Source organism: Lycium barbarum, chromosome 8 (genome assembly GCF_019175385.1).
Source record: "Lycium barbarum isolate Lr01 chromosome 8, ASM1917538v2, whole genome shotgun sequence".
Taxonomy (NCBI): domain Eukaryota; kingdom Viridiplantae; phylum Streptophyta; class Magnoliopsida; order Solanales; family Solanaceae; genus Lycium; species Lycium barbarum.
The window spans coordinates 110139913-110166477 of NC_083344.1; the positions used below are offsets into that span (position 1 = coordinate 110139913).

General features: G+C 35.8%; 1 protein-coding gene, 1 long non-coding RNA gene and 1 pseudogene across 4 annotated transcripts; 1 reads left to right on the forward strand and 2 right to left on the reverse strand.

Annotated features, from left to right (window-relative positions):
- Positions 1–236: 236 nt before the first annotated feature.
- LOC132606669 (uncharacterized) lies at positions 237–12776 on the forward strand. Of its 3 annotated transcripts, none has more exons than XM_060320265.1 (14): positions 237–704; positions 807–918; positions 997–1109; positions 1194–1272; positions 1589–1799; positions 2678–2753; positions 2850–2936; positions 8720–8800; positions 8905–8937; positions 9045–9098; positions 9186–9227; positions 9333–9411; positions 11441–11511; positions 12348–12776. In XM_060320265.1, the coding sequence occupies exons 1-14, from the start codon at positions 540–542 to the stop codon at positions 12438–12440; spliced, it is 1296 nt and encodes a 431-aa protein (XP_060176248.1). In that variant the 5' UTR covers positions 237–539; the 3' UTR covers positions 12441–12776. The 3 variants fall into 3 exon arrangements, with proteins under 3 accessions (XP_060176248.1, XP_060176249.1, XP_060176247.1); XM_060320264.1 differs by having other exon boundaries at positions 238–704; positions 1194–1316; positions 1585–1799; XM_060320266.1 differs by lacking the exon at positions 1194–1272 and having other exon boundaries at positions 1585–1799.
- Positions 12777–14002: 1226 nt separating this feature from the next.
- LOC132606671 (endochitinase B-like) lies at positions 14003–17581 on the reverse strand (annotated as a pseudogene).
- Positions 17582–18245: 664 nt separating this feature from the next.
- Positions 18246–21045, reverse strand: LOC132606672 (uncharacterized). The gene is made up of 4 exons (XR_009570008.1): positions 20857–21045; positions 19661–19791; positions 19113–19199; positions 18246–18553 (listed from the first exon to the last, which is right to left on the reverse strand). It is a non-coding gene; the product is annotated as an uncharacterized LOC132606672 (long non-coding RNA).
- Between the last annotated feature and the right edge of the window lie 5520 nt (positions 21046–26565).

A 26565-nucleotide genomic window follows, 5' to 3' on the forward strand; every position in this document is an offset into this window, starting at 1 on the left:
TAGCTTTGTGTTTCAAAATCAAGTCCGATACTTGACTCAAGATAACATAACATAATATAGACGTTTTGGATGCATATGCTAGGACTCTAGTGACATTCCCCATTTTTATCACGTGCGTGCTCTATAAACTAATTATGGAAATCATGGCCCAATCTCAAAGACGAACTAAAATTTGAAACTTTTGAGTTTTTAATTTATTTAAGTTACTGAATTTTAAAATAATAATCTATACATATTCAATGAATTATTATGACTCTAAGCTACCGGTTAGGCCAAACTCGCAAGAGATTCTCTCCCTTTCGCCTGCCCAGCCAAATTTAAAATACGACTGATTTTGAAAACATTGGTTCTTGGTTTTCAAAAGAAAACAGGACTATTGTCTGCTTTCTTTTGGAAATCACTACCCAGCCTAATTTAAAATACAACTGATTTTGAAACCATTGATTCTTGGTTTTCAAAGGAAAGCAGAACTTCCATCTGCTGTCTTTTCTTCATTTATTCCCCTCTCCATCTCTACTCAATCCAATAAGAACATTGAGATGGATAAATTGAGCGACTTGAAGCACCTGTTTGTGACAGTATTTCTTGGAAACTTTGCATTGAATGTGATCCCTCCTGCCATAACTGACATCACAGTGGGCGCACTATGCCCTGCTCAAGACGAATGCTCTCTTGCCATTTATCTCTCCGGTTTCCAGCAGGCCGTGTGTACCACTACTTTTCTTTCTTCCTTCACCCCATTTACACAATCGCTTATCTAACAGATATGCATTATCTGACTAGTTGTGTGCGTCTGCTGATTTCAGATCTTAGGGCTCGGGTCAATGATGATGTTGCCTTTACTTGGACATCTATCCGATGTATATGGAAGGAAAGCTTTGCTTACAGTCCCGGTGGCTGCCTCTATTTTCCCGTCAGGTAACGATTGTTTTCCGGTCACTCAATTGAAGAAGAACCAGATGGCTATAGAGTGATAATTAACAAAAAGTTCTGCAGTAATATTGGCAATTGGGAGGTCAAGAAACTATTTCTATGCGTACTATATGGTAAAGACCTTCACTGGCATGGTCAGTGATAATGGAATTGAGTGCCTCTCCATTGCTTATGCGGTAATTTGATTATTAACTATTCAGCCTAATTCAAATTCTAATTTATATACAGTACGCTCCTTTTTCTGATGAATAGTTTTCTAGGCAGCTAACATATCAGAAGAAAAACGTGTTTCTGCAATTGGAGCTGTTGCCGGCATAGGCTCAGCTGCATCTCTCTTTGGTACCATGGCTGCTCGTTTCCTCTCCACTGCTCACATCTTTCTGGTCCCTTCTTTTATCTTAATTTTTTTTCCTTGCACTTGGTCTTTGCCTTTTTTTAATGGCAAAAACACATTTGAGCTATCACTTTTTACGAGTTTTCCACCCAATGTCAGATGTTTCCTTTTCCTACATAAACTATCACAATAATTTAGGAAAATAACTGTGATAGTTGTGATATGAAATTCTAAAAAATGTAATAGTTCAGATGTGTCTTTGACTAGTATAGTTTGTTTTGCTTAGTTCTGTGTTTTTTTCTTTTTCTGTTACGAAGGTAGCAGCCATTTCTTCAGCGGTTGCAGCAATATACATGAGAATATTTCTAAAGGAGACGAGTGGCTGTGTTAACACTGATCCTCTAAATCAACCCATATTGGTCGATAGTGGTGCAGAATGTTCTCAATCTGGAAGTGACTCAAAAAAGATAGTATCACGGAGCTTTAAGAAAGTCCTACCACTCAAAGATATTTTCTGCTTGCTCAGGAGTAGGTAAGATTTAAGTGTTTGGTAGAATAAATCAAGTATCAACGTCATATTGATTGCTGATTGACAACAATTATTGCTAACCATTGACTGCCACTTCCATTTTCTTATGGGACCAGTATTTAGGTAGGCTCTCCCTATGAAAAGATGTGTTTGCGTTATCAATAGTATATAATTAATAAAATTACATAATTTTGAAAACGATGAGTGTTAATAATGTTTAGGGGTTTGTGATTCTTCCATTTTGTTTTGATATTTACATGTACAAAAATGTTATAAAAGTAGCTTTTGATTGAAAGGTAAAAAAACCTTAAAGTCAAACGGGTTATTTGTATATATGTACGTCGTATATATATTCTATGTTAATTATATTACTTTCGACCGTCCCAATTATGTGGCACTTCTTGCTTTTCGAGAGTCAATTTGATTAAACTTTGAAATTAAATTGGATTAGATCAATTCAATATTTTAATATTAAAATTTATATATTTGAAAACTACATGAAAAGTGCTATAAATTGCAACTTTTCTCATATCAATTTGGTGAAAAAATACATCTTAAAATGTTGGTCAAAGTTTATTCAGTTTGAATCTCGGGAAGCAAAAAGTGCTACATAAATTGGGACAGATGGAGTAAAATTTGTGTCTAATAATTTATCGACAATTGAAAATCTTGACCCATAATTTACTAAATTAGTTTCCTTGTAGATACCTCGCACATAACACCCGAAAATGAATGAGACGAGAAAGATGAATTCTGATAGCTTGAGTTTTATTTGCATTTTCTGGGTTTTGCTTTGATCATAGTCTGGTAATTCCCCGTAAAAGCAAATACATTAATTAAAAGTTCCAATTATCATCCTTTTTTTTTTTTTTTGGTGGCAGCGTGACGCTTTCGCTAGCAACAGTCATTGCTTTCTTGAATGGTCTAGGGGAAGGTGGACAACAAACTCCATTTTTGGTAGACATTCTATAGCACTCCCTGAAGTATCAGTTGAACCTAAAGTTATGATCTCATAGCTCCTGAAGTTTTCTTGTTTCACTATATATATTGTAGTACTTCTTAAAAGCTCGACTTCAATACAACAAAGATAACTTTGCTGTTTTGATGCTTATTGGCTACAGTATGGCAGCAATTGGCCAGGTTAGTTTTCAAATTTAAGTTCTCTTTACAGAATACATAATGCAAGTAGTCTCGAATAAAACCCATGTTGTTCGGATCCTTTAACTTCCTGCCATATCTTTGGCAATCCGACACGATTGAATGTGGGTGTGGGATTCACATTGGTTTTGGTCAATTTATATTGGGTACTTTGAATACATCTATGACCGAGAAATATAGATTGATTGATATGTGCTTAGATTAAGTGGTACATTCTGTCGCATCCGTATTAGGTACCCACACCTGAATCTGAGCAACTTAACTAATAACACTTTGAGTTGTGGACTCAAATTTCTTTTTCATGTTAATTTTATGTATGATCATTGAATTTACCTAGTATGACAATAAAGTCATAAAATTATTATATGTCACTTCGAAGTTTTATGTATGGTCATTGAATTTACCTAGTATGACAATAAAGTCATAAAATTATTATATGTCACTTCGAAGTAATCGGACTTTTTTCACTATAATTGAGATAATAAACTTCTATTTTCATGTTAAAAGCAATTGAACTTTAGTACCCAAACAAAGTCATTTTAATGGGTAGGTTTTGTGATTTGTGGATCAAGTTTAGTACTTAAAACATTATTGTTATAGTGAAGTAAATTCAATATATAAATTATTATGTGACAAAAATATTTTTTTATTTTATTGTTATAATAGGTAAAATTTAATGATTTTACTGTTAAGATAGATAAAGTTAAATGTTAAAATAAATCATCACCAACTTTATTCTTGATTGTTCTCTTCTCTAGAATGTTCAAGCAATTCTAGAGAATTCAAATAATAACTCTAGAATGAGAATTCTAGAGTGACTCTAGAATGAGAATTCTAGAAGTAGTTCTAGAAAAAGATTGTTAGGAATATTCTAGAGAAAGTTGTAAATATCTTTCACTAGATCTTTCCACCACCACCTATAAATAGAGGTGGTCATTTGAGTTGTAAGCAAGCAAGCAAGCAAGAAAGTTACAAGTGATAAGTGAGAAGTGTGAGAGCTAGTAAGAAATAATAGAGAGAAACAAAGAGAGTTGTTAAAGTGAGTGCAAGAAAAAAAAATTAGTGTAAGAAATTGTAAGACCGAAGCTGGTCCTTACTTTGCAATAATAAAATTCAAGTTGTGCTCGACTATTGTGCCCGACGATTCTCAACAAGTGGTATCAGAGCCTGGTTGATCAAGAGAGGTAGCAGCTCAAGGGAGATCCTACAAGCTACTGTCGGAGGCTACAAGTCAAGAGGCACTGGTAAATGGGGGATTTTGCAAGCAGTCTCAATAGCGTTGAGAAGCTCAACGCAAGCAACTACGGATCGTGGAGCACGAGAATGCAATATTATTTTCTCGGCCAGGAATTATGAGATATTGTTGGTGTCTCAGAGACTACACCACCAACTGATGCCGAAGCAGCAAAAAAATGAAAGGTTAAAACTGGAAAGGCCATGTATGCTCTCACTGTATCAGTCGAAGATGAGTTCCTGTAACGGATTAAGAACACCAAGACACCCAAAGAAGCTTGGGACATGCTGGCAACAATTTTTATGAAGAAGAATGATGAGAGATTACAAAGGCTTGAAAATGAGCCTTTGTCGATCTCACAGCGTAACATGACGATTAATCAATACTTCTCAAAGGTAAAATCTTTATGTGATGAAATATCAAAATTAGATCCAGAGAATGCAATCACAGAGACAAGGATGAGGAGAATCATTGTTCATGGTCTAAGGCCGGAGTATAAAGGCATAATTTCGGCTACACGAGGGTAGGCCACAGAACCAACTTTATTTGAGTTGGAAAATCTGTTGGCAAATGAAAAAGACTTAGATAAGCCATTATCAAGTCTTTCTATAAAAGATGAAGATAAAACGCTCTTCAGCAGAAGGCAAGGCTACCGAAAAAGGGATGAGGAGAGAAACTCTCGGCCAGGGGGAGACCAGAAGAATCAGCATCAAAGAAGCCGGCGAGCCAACAAGCAGGCAAACAAAGGTTTCAACAACCGACAAAGAGACAAGTGCTACAATTGCGGAAAGAAAGGACACTACGCCAGAGATTGCTGGTACAAGAAAGCCGAAGGTAACATAGCTACTTCTACCCAAAATAAGCAAGATGAAGAAGAAGTTTGGGATTTCGAGACCTCCTATGCAGTTGAAGAAAATAATCAATAGGAAGAGCTTGTCACCTTTCACTCTAACGAAGAAAAGGAGTTAGCACTTGCAACTGCAAGTGAGAAACTAGTCGATTATGAACATGATTGGATCGTTGATTCGGGATGCTCCAATCACATGACCGGTGATGAAAAGAAGCTGACCAACATGAGCGAATATAAGGGCAGATGGGTAGTGGTGACAACAAATAATTCAAGAATGCCAATAACCCATATTGGCAAGACGGTGTTCATGCTTCGTCACAACTCGAAACAAGTGCAACTTCAAAATGTCTACCATGTTCCAGGTATGAAAAAGAATTTATTATCTGTGTCGCAACTTGCAGCCTCATGCAACTATGTTGTGTTTGGGCCAGATGACGTAAAAGTATATCAAAAATTGAAAATTACAAACTCGCTGATCATGGAGGGAAGAAGATTAGAGTCAATCTATGTCATGTCAGCCGAGACAGCTTTTGTGGAGAAGACTCAGAGTAACGAAACAACTGATCTATGGCATGCACGTCTTGGGAACGTGAGCTACAACAAATTAAAAGTCATGATGCAACGTCTAAATTAAAGGGCCTTCCTCAGCTTGAGATTAGAGGAGACATGGTATGTGCTGGATGCCAATACGGAAAAGCACTTCAACTTCCCTATGGAGAATCAAAGTATCAAGCCAAGGAGCCATTGGAGCCGGTACACTCAGACGTGTTTGGACCAGTAAAGAAGTCTTCTATTAGTGGTTACCGATACATGGTTACATTCATTTATGACTTCTCAAGGTACGTGTGGATTTACTTATTAAAGGAGAAGTCTGAAGTATTTGAGAAGTTTAAGGAGTTCCAACATACTGTGGAGAATGATATTGGAAGGAGAATCAAATATCTCCGTACGGACAATGGGGGAGAATACACATCACGTGAGTTCAATGACTACCTTAAAGAGAAGATGATAAGGCGACAATTGACTTGCCCAAATACGCCACAACAAAACGGAGTAACTGAAAGAAAAAATAGACACCTGGCAGAGATATGTAGAAGTATGTTGCATAGTACGCATGTACCAGCAAGATTTTGGGCAGAATGCATAAAGACTGTTGTCCACATCACTAACAGGCTACCACAAGCAAGATTGTGGTTTATCTCACCATTCGAGAAGCTCAATAGGATGATACCTACCGTAGGTCACTTTCGAGTATTCGGTTGTGTGTGTTATGTGTTTGTGCCAGATCATCTCCGCAGCAAGTTGATAAAAAAAGTTGTTCGTTGCATCTTTGTTGGTTACGACGAACAAAGAAAAGGATGGAGGTTTTGTGACCCTACCACAAATCGAACATATGTGTCAAAAAATGTGGTATTTGATGAAGCATCATCGTGGTGGTCCGAAGAAGTCACATTAGCAGATTCAAGAGAATTGGAGCAAAAGCTACAACACAAGCTTGAAGAAGAAGGACGGGAAAGTAAAGCAGAATCACAACAAGGGGTAGGTGAAAAACATGAATCACATACAGAAGATATATCTTCAAAAGGAGAAAATAAAAGGTCGTGGCAAACTGGAGTCCATGAAACCCCAGAAGAGTTGCAAGAAAGAGTCCAAGAAGTTACACAGCCTCAACTAAGAAGGTCCACACGACTGAAACGCCCAAATAGTAAGTATATAAATGCAACATTAGCTGAAGTTGACAAGGTGATATGACCCTACTTGACGCACCTCATTTCAAGACTTACATCCAAGGTCAAGATATGGAACTTCAAGCGTTACAAGCGGCATGGATGATAAGGATGGTGTTGAAGGCCTTTGGAGGCCCATAAAAGCCCCACAATGAGGCCTATGATGTGTGGGAGGTGGCTTGGGTGAGGCTTGAAGATAAGGCTACAAGAAAGAAGGCCGACACTCAAAGTGGCTAGAAGCGCAAAAAGGACAGAAATGCAAAAGTGGCCAAACATGCAAATTGTCGCAATTGCAAGCTTTGAGGATGGGATGATGGCTATTTGTGCAAGGGAGAGACATTTCGGATTCCAAGCCAACATCCAACTAGCCAAACAAGGCCCTTGCCTCATTAATGACATTTTTGTAATAACTTAGTCTTCTTTAGTCTAGGAGTATAAATACTAGACTTAGCCATTTTCTTCACTTAGATTTTAATGATGAATGTTTGAGTAAGGATAGGATTATCATAGTTTGTTTAGCTAGGGTTTAGCTTAGTTTAGTAGATTTAATGGTGGATTCCATTGTTGGTCTTTGAACCGTTTATTTCCAATGATTTCATGAAGATTGTTCGTTTGTGGATTTCATTCGAATATCTTGCCTTGAATTCATATTGCTTTGATTCTTTTGGGTTGTTGAATTCAAATTATAAGGGTTTAGGTTTCATATACCTAGATTTGTCTATAGGATTCCCCCCATTCGGGTCAAGTATTTATCCTTTTTTTCTCATCCCTTTTCTTTGTATCTTTAAATTTCGCATTTTGGATTGATTTGGTTTCATCCCCAAATCGATTCGTATCATAAGGTCAAGGAGCCTACCACCTTCGAAGAAGCTTCGAAGAGTAGTGAATGAAGAAAGGCAATGGAGGAGGAGATTTTAGCCTTAAGACTAAACCAGACTTGGGATTTAGTGGCAAAACCCAAGGACGTTAAACCCATATCATGTAAGTGGGTTTATAAGTTGAAAACATATCCTGATGGATATATCGAGCGGGAACAATGGCAGCACAAGAGAGCACATGGCTAAATCAACTCATGAAAGACTTGCATCAATCATCTGAAGATACAGTCCCGCTGTATTGTGACAACTTGTCAGCTATCCGTTTGGCCGAGAATCCTGTATTTCACGCCAGGACGAAGCACGTGGAAGTACATCATCACTTTCTCCGAGAAAAAATTCTTCAGGGTGAAATTGAAATGAAGCAAGTCAAGACAGACGAGCAAGTAGCGGACATATTCACAAAAAGCCTAGACAACATGAAGTTTATAAGATTTCGGGAAGCACGTGGAATGGTTGAAAGAGAAAATAAAGTTGGTGCTGAGGGGGAGTGTTAAAATAAATCATCACCAACTTTATTCTTGATTGTTCTCTTCTTTAGAATGTTCAAGCAATTCTAGAGAATTCAAATAATAACTCTAGAATGAGAATTCTAGAGTGACTCTAGAATGAGGATTCTAGAAGTAGTTCTAGAAAAAAGATTGTTAGGAATATTCTAGAGAAAGTTGTAAATATCTTTCACTAGATCTTTCCATCACCACCTATAAATAGAGGTGGTCATTTGAGTTGTAAGCAAGCAAGCAAGAAAGTTACAAGTGATAAGTGAGAAGTGTGAGAGCTAGTAAGAAATAGTAGAGAGAAACAAAGAGAGTTGCTAAAGTGAGTGCAAGAAAAAAAAATTAGTGTAAGAAATTGTAAGACCGAAGCTGGTCCTTACTTTGCAATAATAAAATTCAAGTTGTGCCCGACTATTGTGCCTGACGATTCTCAACATTAAATTGTTTAATGTGACAAATCACAAAATATAGTTTGTAACTTAGATATTATAAGTGAATAAAATTCACTGACCTTCCATGAAATTAATCCCTTATTTTCTGAATACTACTCCATGTGTTACCCCTTGTTAAATTTTGGTGCAGTTGTTCTTGATGCCTAGGTTGGCTCCCATTATGGGGGAGGAAGCAATTCTGTCCTTAGCCCTCATTGCTGGATTTGTAAATGTATGTCTTGGAACTTCTCTACGTTTCTATCTTGTTCCCTCTCTCTGTCTTTCTGTGCGCTCAAACACTTGTAATAACTTATTTAGTTCTTAATTGTTCTACAGATGCTAATTGATAGCATTGCATGGGCAGTCTGGGTAAGCTTAAGCTTTCAAACATCTGAACACATTATTTGATTTCTTTTTGGTATATTTCAGATTTCAAGATATTAATGTTTTAATTTCCCAACATTTCGTGGTCTCAGGTTCCTTATGTAGCTAATTTGTTGCCTATCATTGCCTTCCTAACAAGACCAGCTGTGAGTACTCTTTGTGACTTCCAGAAAGATGAACTTTTATTAGTTGTGTTGTCATTAGATCTGATAAACTTTTTTCTAAAAATGCAGTTACAAAGCATTGTTTCAAAACAAGTTGGGCCAAATGAACAGGTGAACAATTTAGATATTGTTGATCTTCTACCTTAAATTTTATATGCTTCTTTGTTGGATTAGTATTTTCTCAATGAGTGCTATATCTCTGTGTTAATGTAACAGGGAATTGCTCAAGGGTGCATAGGAGGAATAAGCTCATTCGGCAATATTCTTTCTCCATTAATATATACTCCTCTAACAGGTAAGTAGAAGCTTCAAAAATATCATGGTCAAACTTTTGTATTTTTATCGACGCTATTTGCAGTTTCATGCCGATTTATAAGGTTATAGTGCATTGTTGATTGTCAGCTTAACCATCACTTCTGAAAAGCTATTTCAAACGAATTGTTAATGAAGCACATAATATTAAACAAACTCAGGGTGTGTCGGTATGGAGAAAAATGTTTTCTTAGAAAATAAGTGAATTTCCATTTATTTTGTCATGTTCGTTTGGGTAATGGAAAATAAGTGAATTTCTTACTTATTTTCTCATGATCGTTTGGTTGATAGAAAATGTTTTCCGGAAAATACTCATCCAAGTCTCACCAACTCCAACGCAACCCCATACCCCCCACCCACTTACGCCCCCCTCCAAAAAAATTCTTTTAATTTTTGTTTTGTTTTTTGCAACCCCCCCCCCCCAACCCTCACCAACTCCAACCCAACCCCACTCCCACCCACCCACCCCCCTCCATTTTTTTTAATTTTTATTTTTTGCACCCCCACCCCCAACCACTCCCGTAACCCATACACCACCCCACCCTACCCCCCACCCTCAATTTTTTTTTGAAGTTTTTAATTTTTTTTTCTAAATTTTCTACATTACCACATCCCCTATCACCCCTCTCCCCCTTGCGTGGAACCCATACCACACCAACCAGCGGCGGACCCAGGATTCAATGGTCCTGGGTGCTCACCTTAAAATCAACAAAAAAATATATTGCTTTGAGTGGAATTCGAACTTGGCTCCTCCAGGCTTAACCTAAAGCCTATAACTTTTTAACCAGAGCACCAAGATCTTTTATTGTATATTGGGTGCTATTTATTATTTTATACCAAAATTTCAATATTTGCTATATGTCGATATCTGCCACGGTTAATGGGTGCTCGAGCACCAAAAAATAGTACATGGGTCCGCCCCTGACACTAACACCCCCCCCCCCCCAACACCAACATTTTTTTTTGAAGTTTTTTATTGTCTTTTGTGGGTTTCTACACCCCTACCCCCCAAAAAAATCTTTTCACCACCCACCCCCACGCCCCCCTCCCCAATACCCTATCACCCCCTCCAAAAGTTTTAATTTTTAACCACGCAAACATTCAATTTTTATAATTGTAAACTTTTTTTCAATTTTTTTTGGAGGGGTGGGGGTTGGGGTGCAAAAAACCAAAACAAATGTCAAAACTTTTTTTCAAAAAAAAAATATTTTTTTTTTGGGGGGGGGGGGGGGGGGGGGTAGGGGTGCGGGGGGGGAAGGGGTAGGGTGCGAGGTGGGGGTGCAAAAAAAAAAGTCAAAATTTTTTTTCAAAAAAAATAATTTTTTTGTGGGTGGGGGGGGGGGGGGGGGGAGGGGGTAGGGTGCGGGGTTTGGGTGGGGGGTGCAAAAAACCAAAAATAATGTCAAAAACTTTTTTTCCAAAAAAAATTATTTTTGGGCAGGGGGGGTAGGGATGGGGTGGTGCATGGGGGCGGGGCGGGGTGGGGTGGTGGGGTGGGTGGGGGGTTGGGAGTGGTTGGAGTTGGGGTTGGGTTGGGTAGTGGTAGGGTAGTTGGTGGAATGAACTTGTGAACTTGTTTTTCCTACTTTTATTAGGGAAGTCATTTTCCCTAATTTTGAGGAAAATGTTTTCCAAAATTTTTGACCAAACAAATATGAGAAAATTGGAAAATGTTTTCCTTCATACCGAACACACCCTCAGTTTTTCAAAATTTTCAGAAACTCCAAAATATTTGAGTTTTTTTAAAGATCTGAGATTTTAAGTTTGGAAATCTTCAACAAAAGTTAACTTTTTTATTTGGGTAATGCCAACTCAAAGTAACTGAATTTGCAGGAACTCAAAAGTAGTTTTGCAAACTCTGCCTTCAAATATTTTCAAACAAACGCCAATTACTTGTGACACCTTTAAATGTTGTGTGCTGCAATCGGCTATGCATGGCTAATAGCACACTGGCTTTGCAGGACTAGCAGTTTATCTGAATGTCAACTTAACTGTATTTTCTTTCCCTGTAGATATATTTTTATCTAAGAGGGCTCCATTCAATTATCCTGGATTCAACTTGTTCTGCGTGGGCCTTGCTTGGGTAAGCACTATACTAAAGAATTGTGATTGGTAGAAATATAAAGAGTTACTCACCCTATTTTTATCAATGCCAAGAAAAGCCTAAATACAAATTTTGAAGCCACACGTTATCGGGGTAAACTTATCCGCATTAGGTATTTACACGTAACCATTAAATTTTAACATAGTAAGTAATAAATGAGGTGAAATACACATTACTTAACCAAAGTTAATTGATAAAAGAGTAGCAAAAAGACACATGTTATGCTATTATTAGTTAGGTGTAAACACTGGGTGCGGATAAGTCTTTACCCGCATCATCTCCTGAGAGCGTGCACCAAAAGGACACGTTTGTTCAGGTTTAGGAGTAATTATGACTTATTTCCATATAAGGATACATATACCTTTTTATTTTCTTTCTTCTTGTTGAGTCCCCACATCGGCGGTGGGATGGGATCTCCTCATATGGTCTTGGGTAATTCTCACCATGAGCTGGTTTTTTAGTTTGAGTTAGGTTCAATGTTCATTTTCTTATCATGGTATCAGAGCCTGACCCATCTCAATTCTGATTTTACCTGATGTTGGACCCCCCATATTATATTGTTCACGTTCCAGTTGGCAGGCCTGGGCGTATGAGAGGGGGAAGGTGGTTGAGGATGTTGGGTCCCATGTCGGTGAACGGTGATAGGATAAGGGGTGATAGGTGTTTAGTCTCCTTATATAATTTGAGCAATCCCGTATTTCATGAGCTAGTTTTTGGAGTTGAATTATCTCCAAGGTCCATTTTCTTATGATTTCCATATATGATGAAGTAATTGGACAACCTTAATAATGATTTTGCATGTATATCTTGTGCAGTTGATAGCTCTTATCCCTAGTATGATGATACAGTTTGGTCCCCATAATTCAAGACTAAAAATCAGAGACGGAAGCTGCAGCCTGGATGCTTAAATTTAGAGGCTCAAAGTTATTTTTTTGACCAATTAATATGTTTATTTATCAGCTAGGAAGGTTTTCAGTCACTTAAATCTTACGAGAAAGAGAAATTGTCTCATCAAATGACTGCGATTAACGTGTAATACGTGCAATTAAAGGCTTATCTCAAAGGAAAGGTCATCACTAGCCTGTAGGAGGTTTGTTAAGGCCAAACGTGTCGTAATCCATTTTATTTCAATCCAAATTTTGATTAGTCGGGCATGTTTGTCTGATATTCACACAAAACCAAATTGCCCAATTTGTATGTGATGACTTCGTCAATCAATGATAGCAAATCTGGATTATCTGTAATTATATAAAAGCCAAGTGGGTAGGTGAACGAACCCTCTGGATAATCATGGCTCCTATAATTTTTTCATGTTTTGGAAATCAATTATTAGCAATTATTTTACTCGTGCAAATCAAGAACAACCCATCACTTTGTTACTGAAACTTATCACTCCTAAATGATTTTGGAAGAAGGTGAATCTGAGTTACAATGAGCTTACAAATGTTAAACTTTTAAAAATTGATACTGTATGAAAAAAAGATAAGGAAAACTAGCAGAGACGTACACTATTTACACCCAATTGCTAAGCAAAGAATACGTTTTGCCACTGTTGCCAAAAAACATAGCAACCGCTAGCCAGAAGCTCTCTAACAAACTCTTCTTTCTTCTACTTCGCTCTTTTCCTCCTCCCATTTTTTTTTTAATTTAATAAAAGTGAAACTCAAAGAAAAAAATACAAGCAACGGGGCCTAGGCCTCCTCGTTATGTTCTTCTAACTCTCTCAGACATTTCACACATAGCTCCAATCTTCTTCTCTCTATTTCCTTTTCATCTGCATAGGCCTAGAGAGAGATAACAATATGAAGTGAGTGCTCTCTTCTTCTTTTAGGTTTCTTTGATTCAAGAACCTCCAACATTCATATCCTCTGATTTAGTGAACTGTTAAAGAGAGTCTTGAAGAACCATTATTAAAGACTCACTTGAAGCTTCAATTCGAAGTTGAAATTTTTAGTAGTTTTCTTTTTGAGTGTGGCATTTCATCGGAGACACCTGGATAAGGTTATATACAAAATTTACGGGAGATGGGAGTTAACATCTGGACTGATTTGGAGGCAAAATTCAAAGCTAAAATTGAGCTGAAAAATGTTAATGGCACACTATATATCACATGTATATCACTTTCATATTAATTGATATACAGCGGTATATACATATGTACAAGGGGGTATACACAAATATACTCCTCTTTCCTCCCATCTAAATCCACTTAATATTCCATCATCTCTCCTAATTCAAAAGTTCTTTACACAAACATCATTATAAAACAAGAAAAGAAAGAGGAGGAGAAGAGGACGAGAAGAAGAGGAAGAGAAAGAGGAGGCAGAAGAAGATGAAGAGGAAGAAGAGGCAAAAGAAGCCGAAGAAGAGGAAGAATGAGGAGGAAGAAAAGGTAGAAGAAGCCGAAGAAGAGGAGGAGGTGTGTACGGACGGTGTAAACTTTTTTTTATATAATCGAGTCACTTAAAAGATAATTGCAGGTAATTGTATTCAATGATATTGATTGGTTTGGAATTCAAAGTTTGGCTACCTATACTCCGATAAATTTGGAAAATGGTTACTTAATGATAAAGGTAAAATTATAAAAACATATTATTCTCTCTTGATTTGCTAATATGAACAAGTAATTTTTTTATTTTATTTTAGTTTACTAGACAAGTAAAGGAGAATGAAAAAGTACTTATTTATCTAGTTATGAAGCAAACTAGTTACAATAATGCTCATTAACAATTGGCACCACCATATATATAGAGAAGAACCATCCACTGTCGTGGACAAAAGTCTCTGTTCATTAAAATTGAAAGCGATTATAAGTCGTGGTCAAATCAGATCACAATCAAAATACAGAATTACACATTAAAACTTTATTTGTAGCTAGGCCCTGCATTGCAAGAGAATACAACAAAACAAATGATTATGAAATTACATTGAATCGACTAAGAGTCTGTTGCCAAAAGACCTCTGGTTGCCGCAATCAAGATTGTCACCTGGGCTAACTCCAAGAATTGCGCAATACCTCCTGTAAAACCCAATTCGATCCTGGACCCTATTGTCAATTCCATGACCACATTCTAGGCCACCATTGATGATGTTCGTGATGACACCAAATCCAGGGTGGCGATTGGCTGTTCGGTCTGCGCCAGATGGGTTCCATCTTCCGGTGATTGAGGGGTCATCCAGAACCATAGAGCCGATTTGAATGAGATGACTAGGTCCGTGTCCACGAAATCAGGTGTGGCTAGGAGGTCCACTCCGATGGCTCTTCCACATGGCCCATAGTTGTAGTTGTGTTTTATAAAATGTCAAAATACACGTAATTAGACCTTACAAAGTCATAAAAAATAATGTTCAGTCGTGTTTTCTTTTACTTATTAGCCAAAACTTGGGTAACACATTATGCTTGAGACTCTCGTTCGAACTTTATAGATAAAACTTCTAAAATTACTACTCTCTCAGCTTCAATTTATCGAAATTCCTTTCTTTTAAGTCTGTTAAAAAAAGACACATTTTTACTCTAAGAAACTCTTAACTTTAAACATCTCATTTTTATGATTAGTTATTTGCACTATGATGGCATGAATCTATGCTAAAATTACAGTAACTTACTGTGAGATTTGGATGGGGCCTCGTCCGAAATATTTCCTGCCAGGAGCATAAGGCCATTGGCCACTTGGTGTACAGTAGTCACCCGGGCTACCTCGTTCTCTAAGGAAACAGTAACCCCATGCGTGTGGTCCATCAGGTGCCGTAGGCCATCCTCCTGTCAAGGGGTACATGCTCAACTAGTATTTACGAAAAACATGGAAATTTAAGAAGCATTTCTATTGAGATATACTACACTACAACTATACTACAACTAGTATGCTACACTGCAAAACTGTATATTCCGTATACCTATAATGTATATCTATTGTAATGCTGAGTCAGCACAAGTTAGTTAGGATGTTAGAGTCGGTTAGTTAGAGTTAATGGAGTCATTAGCTTAGTTGCTTAGCTGTTGCTAGCTGTCATTTAGCTAGATGACAATTAGATTCCTTCACTTGTATATATACTTGTTAACTCAATGAATGAATGCAAGTTTTCATTCCCACATTTTCGTATTCTTAGCTTAGACTTTTCCCTCCATGTTTGATCTTCATTTTCCATTGTTCATCTGTGTTTCACCATTGATATAAACGCAGATTTTGTCATGGTATCAGAGCGAAGGTTTACTTCCTTCGATCCAATTCTGTTTGCATAAGTTGATATCAATTCATATTTACAAATTCTCAAACTAAGAGTTCATCTTTGTTTTTACATATTCGACTTGAATCTGTGTTGTGCAATAGCCTAAAATGGCGATTGAGAATCAAACTACACAAACAACAAATCAAGCTGGAAGTCTAAGAAACAAAAGACCATATCTCTATCCTTAGCTGAAGCTGAGTATAGAGCTCTCAGAAAGGTGGTAGGGGAACTTGTTTGGCTGAGCAGGCTGTTCACAGAATTTGATATTCCCTTAACCTTTCCCATTCCTGTCTATTGTGATAGTCAGTCTGCATTGCACATTGCCAGGAATCCTATCTTCCATGTAAGAACTAAACATATAGAGGTGGATTGCCACTTTGTTAGGACCAAACTGTAGGATGGCTTGATATCTCTTAATCACATTGGCACAGGTCAACAACTTGCTGACATCCTCACCAAAGCTCTAACTGGGATCAAGCATTCTAGTGCCCTTAGCAAGTTGGTTGTGCTTCCTTCACTTCCAGCTTGAGGGGTGGGGGTATTGAGATATACTACACTACAACTATACTACAACTACTATGCTACACTGCAAAATTGTATATTTTGTATACCTACAATGTATATCTATTGTAATGCTGAGTCAGCACAAGTTAGTTAGGATGTTAGAGTCGGTTAGTTAGAGTTAGTGGAGTCATTAGCTTAGTTGCTTAGCTGTTGCTAGCTGTCATTTAGCTAGATGACAATTAGATTCCTTCACTTGTATATATACTTGTTAACTCAATGAATGAATGCAAGTTTTCATTCCCACATTTTCGTATTCTTAGCTTAGACTTTTCCCTCCATGTTTGATCTTCATTTTCCATTGTTCATCTGTGTTTCACCATTGATATAAACAAAGATTTTGTCAATTTCTACACTCAGAATATCATAGAACGGTCTTTCCCGGTCCTTTTGTATATATTCGCGTAAAAATGTAATAAAACTTTGATAAGTATTAGAGCCTGAATCCACTATTTCAAAATTGTAAAGCTTCTATCAAAAAAGAGCTAGAAGTTGAGCTCATCGAATTTAAATTGACATACCAGTAGTTTCATGGGAGGTTTGGGCAAAGAAAGCAGCAATTTCCCTTTTATGGGCAGTGGTATCACCAGTGGTGCCGAAGCCAGGAAAAGACCAGGTAGCAGCATTGATGAAGGCATGGTAGCTGTAGAAGCCCCTTCCTTGGCACGCATTATCGTTCGGATGCTTAAGCATCTGATCAAACATGGATTCTGAGATGATGCTGCCGAGGCCACTAGAAGGACCGGGGGAGGGGCCACCAGAACACTGGCTTTGACAATTGTCAGGACCACAATAGGCATTGGTGTTACCACACTAGCCAAATTTGCTGCAACATTGTCCTGAGGCACAACGTACACCTCCCGCCTGTGAACCACATTGTTCTGCTGAAGCAGTGAGGAAAAGGATAGAAAATAGTAGAGAAGAAAGAATTGTGAATTTACAAAGCTTCATTTTGATGATGTCGTAAAAGGTGATGGGAAACAAGTAGCAAAGTGAAAGGTATTTATAGGTAAGGAGTGCAATGGAGACATTGCTTAAGTGTCTATTAGTCAGTCGGCGGTGGAGTGACTTGGTGACAAAAATCAAATGTTGAATTTCATAGTCCTGTTGTCTTATCCCAGAATATAAATCAGTACATTACGAGGTAACATTATATTAAGTGGCGGCTCTTAGCTTTTTTATGTTATTTTTTATTATATGTAGTACATTACTATCTTTTTTATTAGGGGAGGTACAGTGCAGGGTATGGGAAATGCATAAGGAATTAGGCGGCTCTTAACATCATTCCAGATTCACTACTAAAAAAACAGGGATTTTTGATCAAAAATTTTGACCATACGAGATCGAAAAAGCCTTTATTTCGACCAATTTTTCGACCACACGCGTAGGTCGATAACAGCTTGGTCGAAAAAAAAATTCGACCACACGTGGTCGAAATCACATTCTACCAAAATTAAGGGAAAAATTGTTTTCGACCACATGTGGTCGAAAAAATTATTTTTATATTAAATTATATTTAACTTTTTCGACTACGTGTGGTCGAAAACATTATTTATATTTAAATATAAAAAGAAGATGAAAATTCAATTTCGACCACGTGTGGTCGAAATTGTAAATTGGGCCCAGAATTTCGACCACATGTGGTCGAAATTGAATTTTTCTGGGTACAATTTCGACCTCATGTGGTCGAAATTGTGAAATATCTGGGCTGATTTTCGACCACCCCGTGGTCGAAAATCTGGAATATTTTTTCCAGCATTTGCCTGCTTTTGGCAGCCCACCTGCCAATTTTCAAATAGTCAAATTCATCAACCAAAACAGTCATCCAATTCATCAACAATGCAACACAACAACCATAAACAATGTTCAAACACTTGAACACTGTCCATTCAAACACTTATAAACAATCAAATTCAACCTCAAAGTACTTAAAATTAAAACTACATTCAAACACTTAAACATCATAAACTACATTCAAACACTTAAACATCATAAACATCATTCAAACACTTAAACATTATAAACTTAAAAGTACTTCTAATTCGAACTAAAACTACATTCAAACCCTTAAAGATAATATACATATCCATTTAAACATATCCATCATAAACTATTAATTTGGGCTTGCATACCCAACATCCTAGCCTCCGAGGAATTAAGTGTTCTTGTTAGCTGAGCAACTTGATGCTTCAAAAAATGCCCCTAATGGTCCAAGATAGGCAAAGCCAAAAAGCTGCATGTAACTATGTTAGCAGCCAATAACAATTCCAAAAAGCAACTTATATATGCTAAGCAAAGGAATATATTCGAAGCATACATGATTCTGATACTAAGTGTCATTTTAGAAGTCTTGTCATAACACTACAACTGTAGTAAGCCTTTGCAACTCATAATCAAATCATTTCAACAAAAATTTGAGACCCAGAGGTTATAAGATTCTTATTTTTCAATATTCAACATCAATATACTTAAATCAAGCTCTTCACACTAATATTCAGATATTTGTAAATATTTCTTCAATTTATAGAAGTTTGGTTTCCAGTCAATCAATTTAAAATGGCACTTTGTTGCTGCAGGTTCTTCAATGTTTTTATTTGCATATTTTTCAATCCTATATTTTATCATATGTACAGGGAGAAATTCACCAGTCACTAAAGCTTCCAGGCCATAACAAAGAACAATTACAAAGAATTTATGAAAATTGAATCCACCATACAGTGCACTAGGGCGAAATGGCAATCATCTAAACATGGTTGGTATCAAAATATATTTTTCTTGGAGAAGAAACTTACCAAACGAGAATCATAACCAAAAGCCCTACAGTAGAGGGTGAAGCAATTGGCCCACTCCCCACATCGCCCCTTTCTCGTATCTAGAAGCTGCATAAATATCAGTCAGAAATTGTGACATGAAATCTTCCAGTTAAAATGGATGGACCAAAAGGAAACAAAGTCTAAGCTTCACTATCTTTATATTACTTATAAGAAATAAGAGATTAATATTCGTGGTAAACGCCAATTGCTAGACAACTTGAACAACATTTTATCCTCACATCAATCTTTGTGTTCAGTCCTGGGCAACTTCTCAAGAATCACAAACCAAACCAAACAACAGAGATTCTTAAACTTTTTTTTCAACTCAATATTTAGAACTAATCAATTATTCAAAAAGTTCACTATCAAATGAGATTAAATGATAAAAGATACTGAACTTATCTACCAATCATCTCCATACCTCAAGGCCCGTACAATCACTTCTCTCAATGTCTCAGACAATGATACACAAACAAAACGTTCACTGGCTACTACCAGATTTCCCGTCAAGCAATATAGCTAATTACCTTTCACAAAATTGTACAAAACCACATCCTTTTCCGGCAGGTATCTTCACAGAGACCACTTCCCCAAACTGATTAAAGGACTGCCTCAGCTCCTCGTCAGTGACTTCAGAATCAAGTCCTCCAACAAAAATCTACCATATTGAAAAAGTTAAGACCAACTAACTATTTTTCTACTAGTATTAGTTTAATTGAGAGTTACACCAATTAACCAACTTCCAAGAATCCAAGAATCAAGTATAATTTGCTAGCAAAGCAAGGGACCAAGCTAGCCAGTTCTAATGTTTTCATCGAACCAATTCCACATATGTTTACCATTTCATTGTTAACTATGGCAGATAAAATGGGAATAAATTTTGTTAAAAATATGTCAGCTAGAACCTGTAAATAATTTGGCTAGATTTGATAATTTGAGTATTTGCTTCTATTGATTGTGTAACGACACTTCTGTAGTTTTTTGTTATATATAATAGTTTCTAAGCAAAGAAAGAAAGTGTGGACTAACCATTGAAAAGGTCTGAGCTATTGTGGAAACAAGTTCAATTTGGTTTTGGCTTTGATTTTAAATAGATTGCATTCCATCTACTAATCAAAACTTTAACAACGTTTGCTTTTTAAACCAGAGAGCTTGTAAAATAGCCTGTATCATGCAGTTTCAAATTTCACAACTAACTCGGTGGAGTTTCATCTGTGAAACTTGAAATTCCAGGATAGTGCCAATTTTTCAATTACAAGGGCAGAAAAGTGACACAATATCATTAACCGCAAATGATAAACTTATGGTAATTGAAATGCCACGCAATAGATGTTAGAGATGATGCATAATTGCAAGTCCACCAACCGGTCCTCGTTCAAAGAAACAAAAGGAGATAGATCCATACATTCAACCAGCTAAGTTTTTATTGTTTAAACATTCAACCAGCTATTTCGATCCATCGTCTCATCCATCAAGAAATAAAGCAAGCACAACTGGATATTTTGCAACATAAATTCATTTACCCCTACCTTTGCTACAAATGCAACAACAACAACATTCAATTTCAATCCCAAAAAAACTATTTGACAACAAAGAAAAGTTATCAAATCTACTAAATATGGAAGGCAATGCAACTAATAAAATGGTATTCAAATACATTCTTGAGAACTAGTTCAATTTAGGGCTTGTATTCATGAGATTGAAAAAAAAAAAAAAAAAAAACCTTAACAGCCACGAAAACGGCGGTGGAGACGCTGCTGGTCGGGAAAGGAGGTGGCTGCGAGTTAAGCGTCGACGGGTGGTGGGGCAGTCGGGTGGGGGGAGGCGTCTAAGGAGGTGGGGTCGTAGGGCCGTCGGTGGGGGGAGGCGTAGAGAGAGGAGAGGGAGAGAGGAAAGAGAGAGAGAGAGAGAAGGAGCAAAAATAAAACGAAAAGAGACCCAATAGGGACTAAAAAAAATCTGTTCAAATTTTCGACCAGTCGAAATTAGTTTTTTATTTTTATTTTTTAATTAATTATTTTATATTTATATAATTTATTATGTATAAAATATTTTTTCCCATTTATTATTTGTACAAAAATTAATTTCGACCACACGTGGTCGAAATTCACTTTTCCAGTTAAAAAATCGACCCAGTGTGGTTGAAATCCTATAAAAAGTTTAATAAAAATTAAATTCTGCAAATTTCGACCACCTGTGGTCGATTTTTTTCCGACCAAAATTGTGGTCGAAATTTTTTGGTCGAAAATGCCCTTTTTTTAGTAGTGACTATTGTATTTTACTAGTAGTATTATAGATTGGAGACGCCAGTGGCTGGATCTTTTGCCAAAGTAATGTTGAGTCACTTCAGGTGTTTCTTACGCTTTCTGTTTCCACACATTTAAAGGTATCACATTTCCTATTGTCCTGAAAATTTTGCGGTATATGAATATGATGATGATGACGAAATTTGGACTTTGATTTTTCAAATTTTCTGTTTCAAATAAATCAAAGGTGTTCTTTGATAGAGAAAGGACATGTTCCTCTTCAGAATCAAACACTTGCTGGACTATAAGCCATGCCAAACACTACAATGTTCAGCATGGCTGATGGCTTACTGGTCCAAACACTACAATGTTCAGCATTTCCCTTTATTCATTTCTTTATAAATAATGATTTTCCCCTACTCTTGTCCACAGGGATGCACTTTTCCGAAATACTACTATTACGTAGTACCTAATATCTGAGATGACAATAATGAATCACAGATACAGTATGAAAATATTGCATGCTTATTTTCTAAAGACATAATCTTTCACAATATGAAGGAAAGATTAAGTTATCAGCTTGAATTATGGACTAACAATGAGCAAATCGTATATGCCATGTGCTGATATAAGGAATTAATTGGAAGTTAACCCAAATAATTCTGAAAAACAAACTGCATCTAGTAGTTGATTAGAGAAACATTCAAAATTGATTCTGATGATGAAGAAGAGAACCTTTTAGGAGAAGTGGAATACATAGCAAGTTTGTGAAGGCATCTGATTAATAATGGCGACGATTGTAGCCAGTTTGTGCAATAAGAAATCAATTCTATGTAACAGCACCAATTTCGCTAAAGAAATTACAGATGTATTTGCCTGAAATATTATGTGAATATATATCTGCATGTCTACACCATAAGAATTTAATTATTGTTGTTCCAGTCGTGCTTATTGTTTTAGTAATCCCACCAAATTATCTAAAGACAAATATTCCTCAGATTACCTGATACTAAGAAGACTCTCAGACTATACAAGATATAGAAAATGACATCAGAACTTAATAAGGACATTAGCCCTTGCAAAATTTTTACTTAGTAATACTAAATACATTGATGAGAGGTGATCCATCCAAAGAACAAAACAAGTAGTGATGGCATTTAAGAAGAGATCAAAGATCTACAGTTCATTAATTTTTAATCACCACAGTTCAGAAGAGCACGTGATTATCAGTGTTGGTGCAGAATTCATGGATAGCAAGAAATACCCAAAGATCAGATATGTCATGAATACTCAATAATCTGTAGCACAAATAAGTTGGATGTCAGATTTGATTCCTTATAAATTTCATAAACTAAATGTCCCTTCTCAACACCTCTGCTTAAACAAAGATAGAGGACTCTGAACAGTTTTTACTAATATTTAATGACGAATATAGTCCATGGGAATGGAAGACGACATTTAGATGCATGTCTAATTTGATTTTCACGTTCAATAATGAACTGAAGGACATATGGGGAATGATCCTTACTCTTTCCTTAGATTTATAGTTCTAAGTAGTTAATTAACCCGCGGGTGCGCTGTCTTTTAGTTTTTTACTTTTTAAAATTTGTTTGGCGTATAGAAGAGATAAAACTTTTGTAGTGCTAAAAATATTTTAACAAAGAAATAATCTAAGACTTGCGTAAGCAAAAATAAAAAGTAAAAAGTATAAGGGAAAATACATATATGAAAAAAATAAAACAAAAATCAAATCCAAATAGTGAAAGCACTGCATGCCTCTACCTTTGTATAGTTTTGTAAAGTTTTCGAAGAACAATTGTCTCAATTGGGGGGAGAAGTTAAACATTATTTTAAAGGGAAAAATTATATAGGTAAGCTTCCTCATTTTATTTCTTATTTAAATGTTGTTCATAAATAATATTAATCAGGCAATAAGATTAGGCAAATACAGAATTATAAGTATCTCTCATTAGTTAATTTCTTTGATAGAAATTTGATAAATTATTAATTCTTAATTATATTTTTTAATAAATGGACAAATAATGGGTAACTTGCATTATATATTTATAGGTGCTTCAAATTCATACTAAAAAGTCTCTTTAGACGCATATGTTTTTTGTTTCATTTCCTCTTTGTAGAGAGAAAAAGTGATGTTATATAAGAGGCAAATCAAAATACTTTCTATGTATTTAGTTAATTAATTACATGAACATAATATAATTAGAATTTTGACTATGCACGATTAAGCTCTTATGATGAAGGCATTGGTTTCTAGTGAGAAACTTTAACAAAATTCCCAGAAAATCAATTTAATCAGAGGGAGCGTTCAGCGTTGTTTCTGCTTGGTTCCAAAGAACCCCTCAAGATGTGAGAAATCTTTTATCAAATTTAAGTTTCAAGTTGGAAAAAATTAGAGATTTGGGTATGCTAACAGTTTGATAATATGAATTACAAAAAGAAGATACAAACGATCAGTGAAGAAAGGAAAAAACAGTGTATAACCTCGTTAATTGTGTTGCTGAAGCCTTTACAGAGAAATCATCAAAATAAACGATGGACCGACCCACTTTTGAACAATTGTCATCACAAAATATTTTGTAGTGACAAAGCTACGCTAATGAGAGTAATTATTAATGGGGAGAAATTGATTGCTTCGGGAACGTTAGATGCCTTTGAAATTGTTGGCATATGGGAGAAAGGTGAAGAAATTAAAGAACGTGACTTTTTTATTTTTAAGAAACAACTGTTAGAATTTTAAAAACAACAGATAAATAGGATAATAGAATAAAAAGCAGAAATTTGGCAGAAAAGATAGATAAAAATACAGTTTTATATGATTAAAGAACCTCTCTTTCTCTTTTCTTGTTTAAAACTCATTATTACATTAATTAATTAAAATGCCTAATTCGACTATAAGTAACTAATTGTAAAAAAATTAAGCAAAAGCGAATAAAAATAAATATAAATGCTGGTCTAAGTTGCTAGTACAGTGAAACCTCTCTATAACAGCATCGTTGGATCCGAAATTTTTTGGTTGTTAAACACATATAACAGCATTGACATTTAAATAATATTTCGCCGTTATAAGCAAAAAAGATACATAAAATCTAATTTTTCATTTTTAATTGTCAAATTCAAGTTTAATCACACTTTGTATAGCGAGGAAAATATTTAAATGATGAAAATTATATATTCATATAATATTCTTTGTCATAAATAGTGTACTAAAAGATCAAATATTTGGTCAAAATGTCTACACTTATTATTGGTAATCATAGATATTCTAGTTTTATAAAGATGGTTAATTATTATTGTTGACACCTAATTTCTACGGCATGAGACGTGTATTTTAATTTCCAAAATTCTCATGTCAAAGACGGATCAAGGATGCACCTTTAAAATTTAAAATTTAAAAATCCCGAGAAAATTGCAAAAATTGACGTTTAATTATTATTTTTTATAAAAAATTAAAAATTACAAGAAATGACGAGTTATTTACTGTCACAAACATAATTTGAAAAGAAGATACATATCCCGCTCCATCCGACTCGGGAAAATCGTTAATTAAAAACGACGTATAAACTACCGCTCATTTTTACTGCATTTGTTTCCATTTTTAAATATTTCTCAAAAGTATATCAATATTGGGCTTGTTTCGAAGCTCGTATTTTAAAACAATGAGTTACGATTTTTATTCTGTCAAAATATTATTTTTACGAGGGCATTTTGTGTTAAATAATTTTTAAATTATATACTATGTTTTTAAATGTATATTATATTTTAAAATGGGGAGGTAACTGATATACTTACCCCCCCCCCCCCTGCCCCTCTACTGCGTTTGCACCCATTTTCTGTCTACCACGGGTATTTCCCCACCTTTTTTTTGTGGTGTGGGATGCCACGGGTGAGCCTTAAAGGCTTTAACCAACTTGTGCTACCACACCACCCAAGAAAAGGGGGGGGGGGGGGTGGTGATTTGCTCGACGGTGGGATGATTATTTGGCTGCGTGTACGCCTGGATAAGGTTTTAACGGTCCTATTTGTTTGTTGTTGGTCTGATTTTGATGTTTTGTGTGTGTTGGCGTACTATTTTTCATCTAGTTGTACAATCTGATCCCATTTTTGTTATTCCTCGTACAATATGTGCAAAATTAGCCATTTAGTACTGTCTAGTACGATGTGTCGTATTTTATTTTGTCATTATTCATTTTTGAAATTGAATCGGGGGACGATTTAGGGATTTAGGGGGAAATCTGGTTGAAAACCTAGAATCTTCCATTTTTCTTACTCTAAGATGATTTCCATGCTATAAATAGAAACTAGGAGTAGAAAAAGGGGATCTATTTTTTAGTGGCTGCTACGAATACTCTACTGCTAAGGTTTGAGTCTTTGGATGGTTTACCCAAAAAATATACTACATATATACCTATATATGTACCTACACTACCAAAATATATATATATATAACAAATATACTACTATAATACATAAGAAATTACTCGAAAATAGTATATTACATCTTGAAAATCAAGAAAAAAGGCTTGCAAAAAGGTTTTTGAGTGTTTGTTGTTGAAGGCTTGATTCAATCTCCCCATTTGATATTTGGGTTGCCTTTGAAAAGGGTAATACTCCTACACTACTATCTTTTTCAATTCCAATTTTTATATGAATTTAAATGACCACGTTGTTGTTTAAAAAATGTGAGTTTGAAGCTTTATTTAACTAACTTGGATATATTCCTGCCTAGCGTAGTTGATAGTAAGTTGTTGATGTTTAATTTGATGTTATGTGATAGAGTTTGCCTTTGAATCATGATTGAGGGTTTGTTATGCTGTTTTCTTCTTAAATTCTATAAGCAAAATGTGATACAGAGAATGGTGTTTTTGAGGTTTAGTTTTATGGTGCTAGGTTGTTTAGGGCCTTAGTTTTGTTGTATGGTACTGTTTTATTGGAAGTTTAAGTGTTTAGTCTTGTTTTTGTGATTCATGTTCATGATGTTGTAAGGATGGTTTTTGTCTGATAATAGTGGAACAATTTAGTTTACTAGCTTATTTGTATGATATGGTTGTGATTCTAGATATAACTTCAGATTGATTTTGTTAAAAAAGTTGAATCTTTTCTCTAAGAAATCTATTAAGTTTGTGTGTTTTAAAAGGTAAGATTTGACCCTGTTTCATCATTTGGAG

Bases quoted from the DNA above. Each gene is read 5' to 3' on its own strand.
- LOC132606669 (XM_060320264.1), top strand. From the start codon at position 540: ATGGATAAATTGAGCGACTTGAAGCACCTGTTTGTGACAGTATTTCTT. The intron at 1,110-1,193 runs GTAATTTGATTA...ATAGTTTTCTAG, and splicing joins GCCTCTCCATTGCTTATGCG to GCAGCTAACATATCAGAAGA. The intron at 8,938-9,044 runs GTAAGCTTAAGC...TCGTGGTCTCAG, and splicing joins GCATTGCATGGGCAGTCTGG to GTTCCTTATGTAGCTAATTT.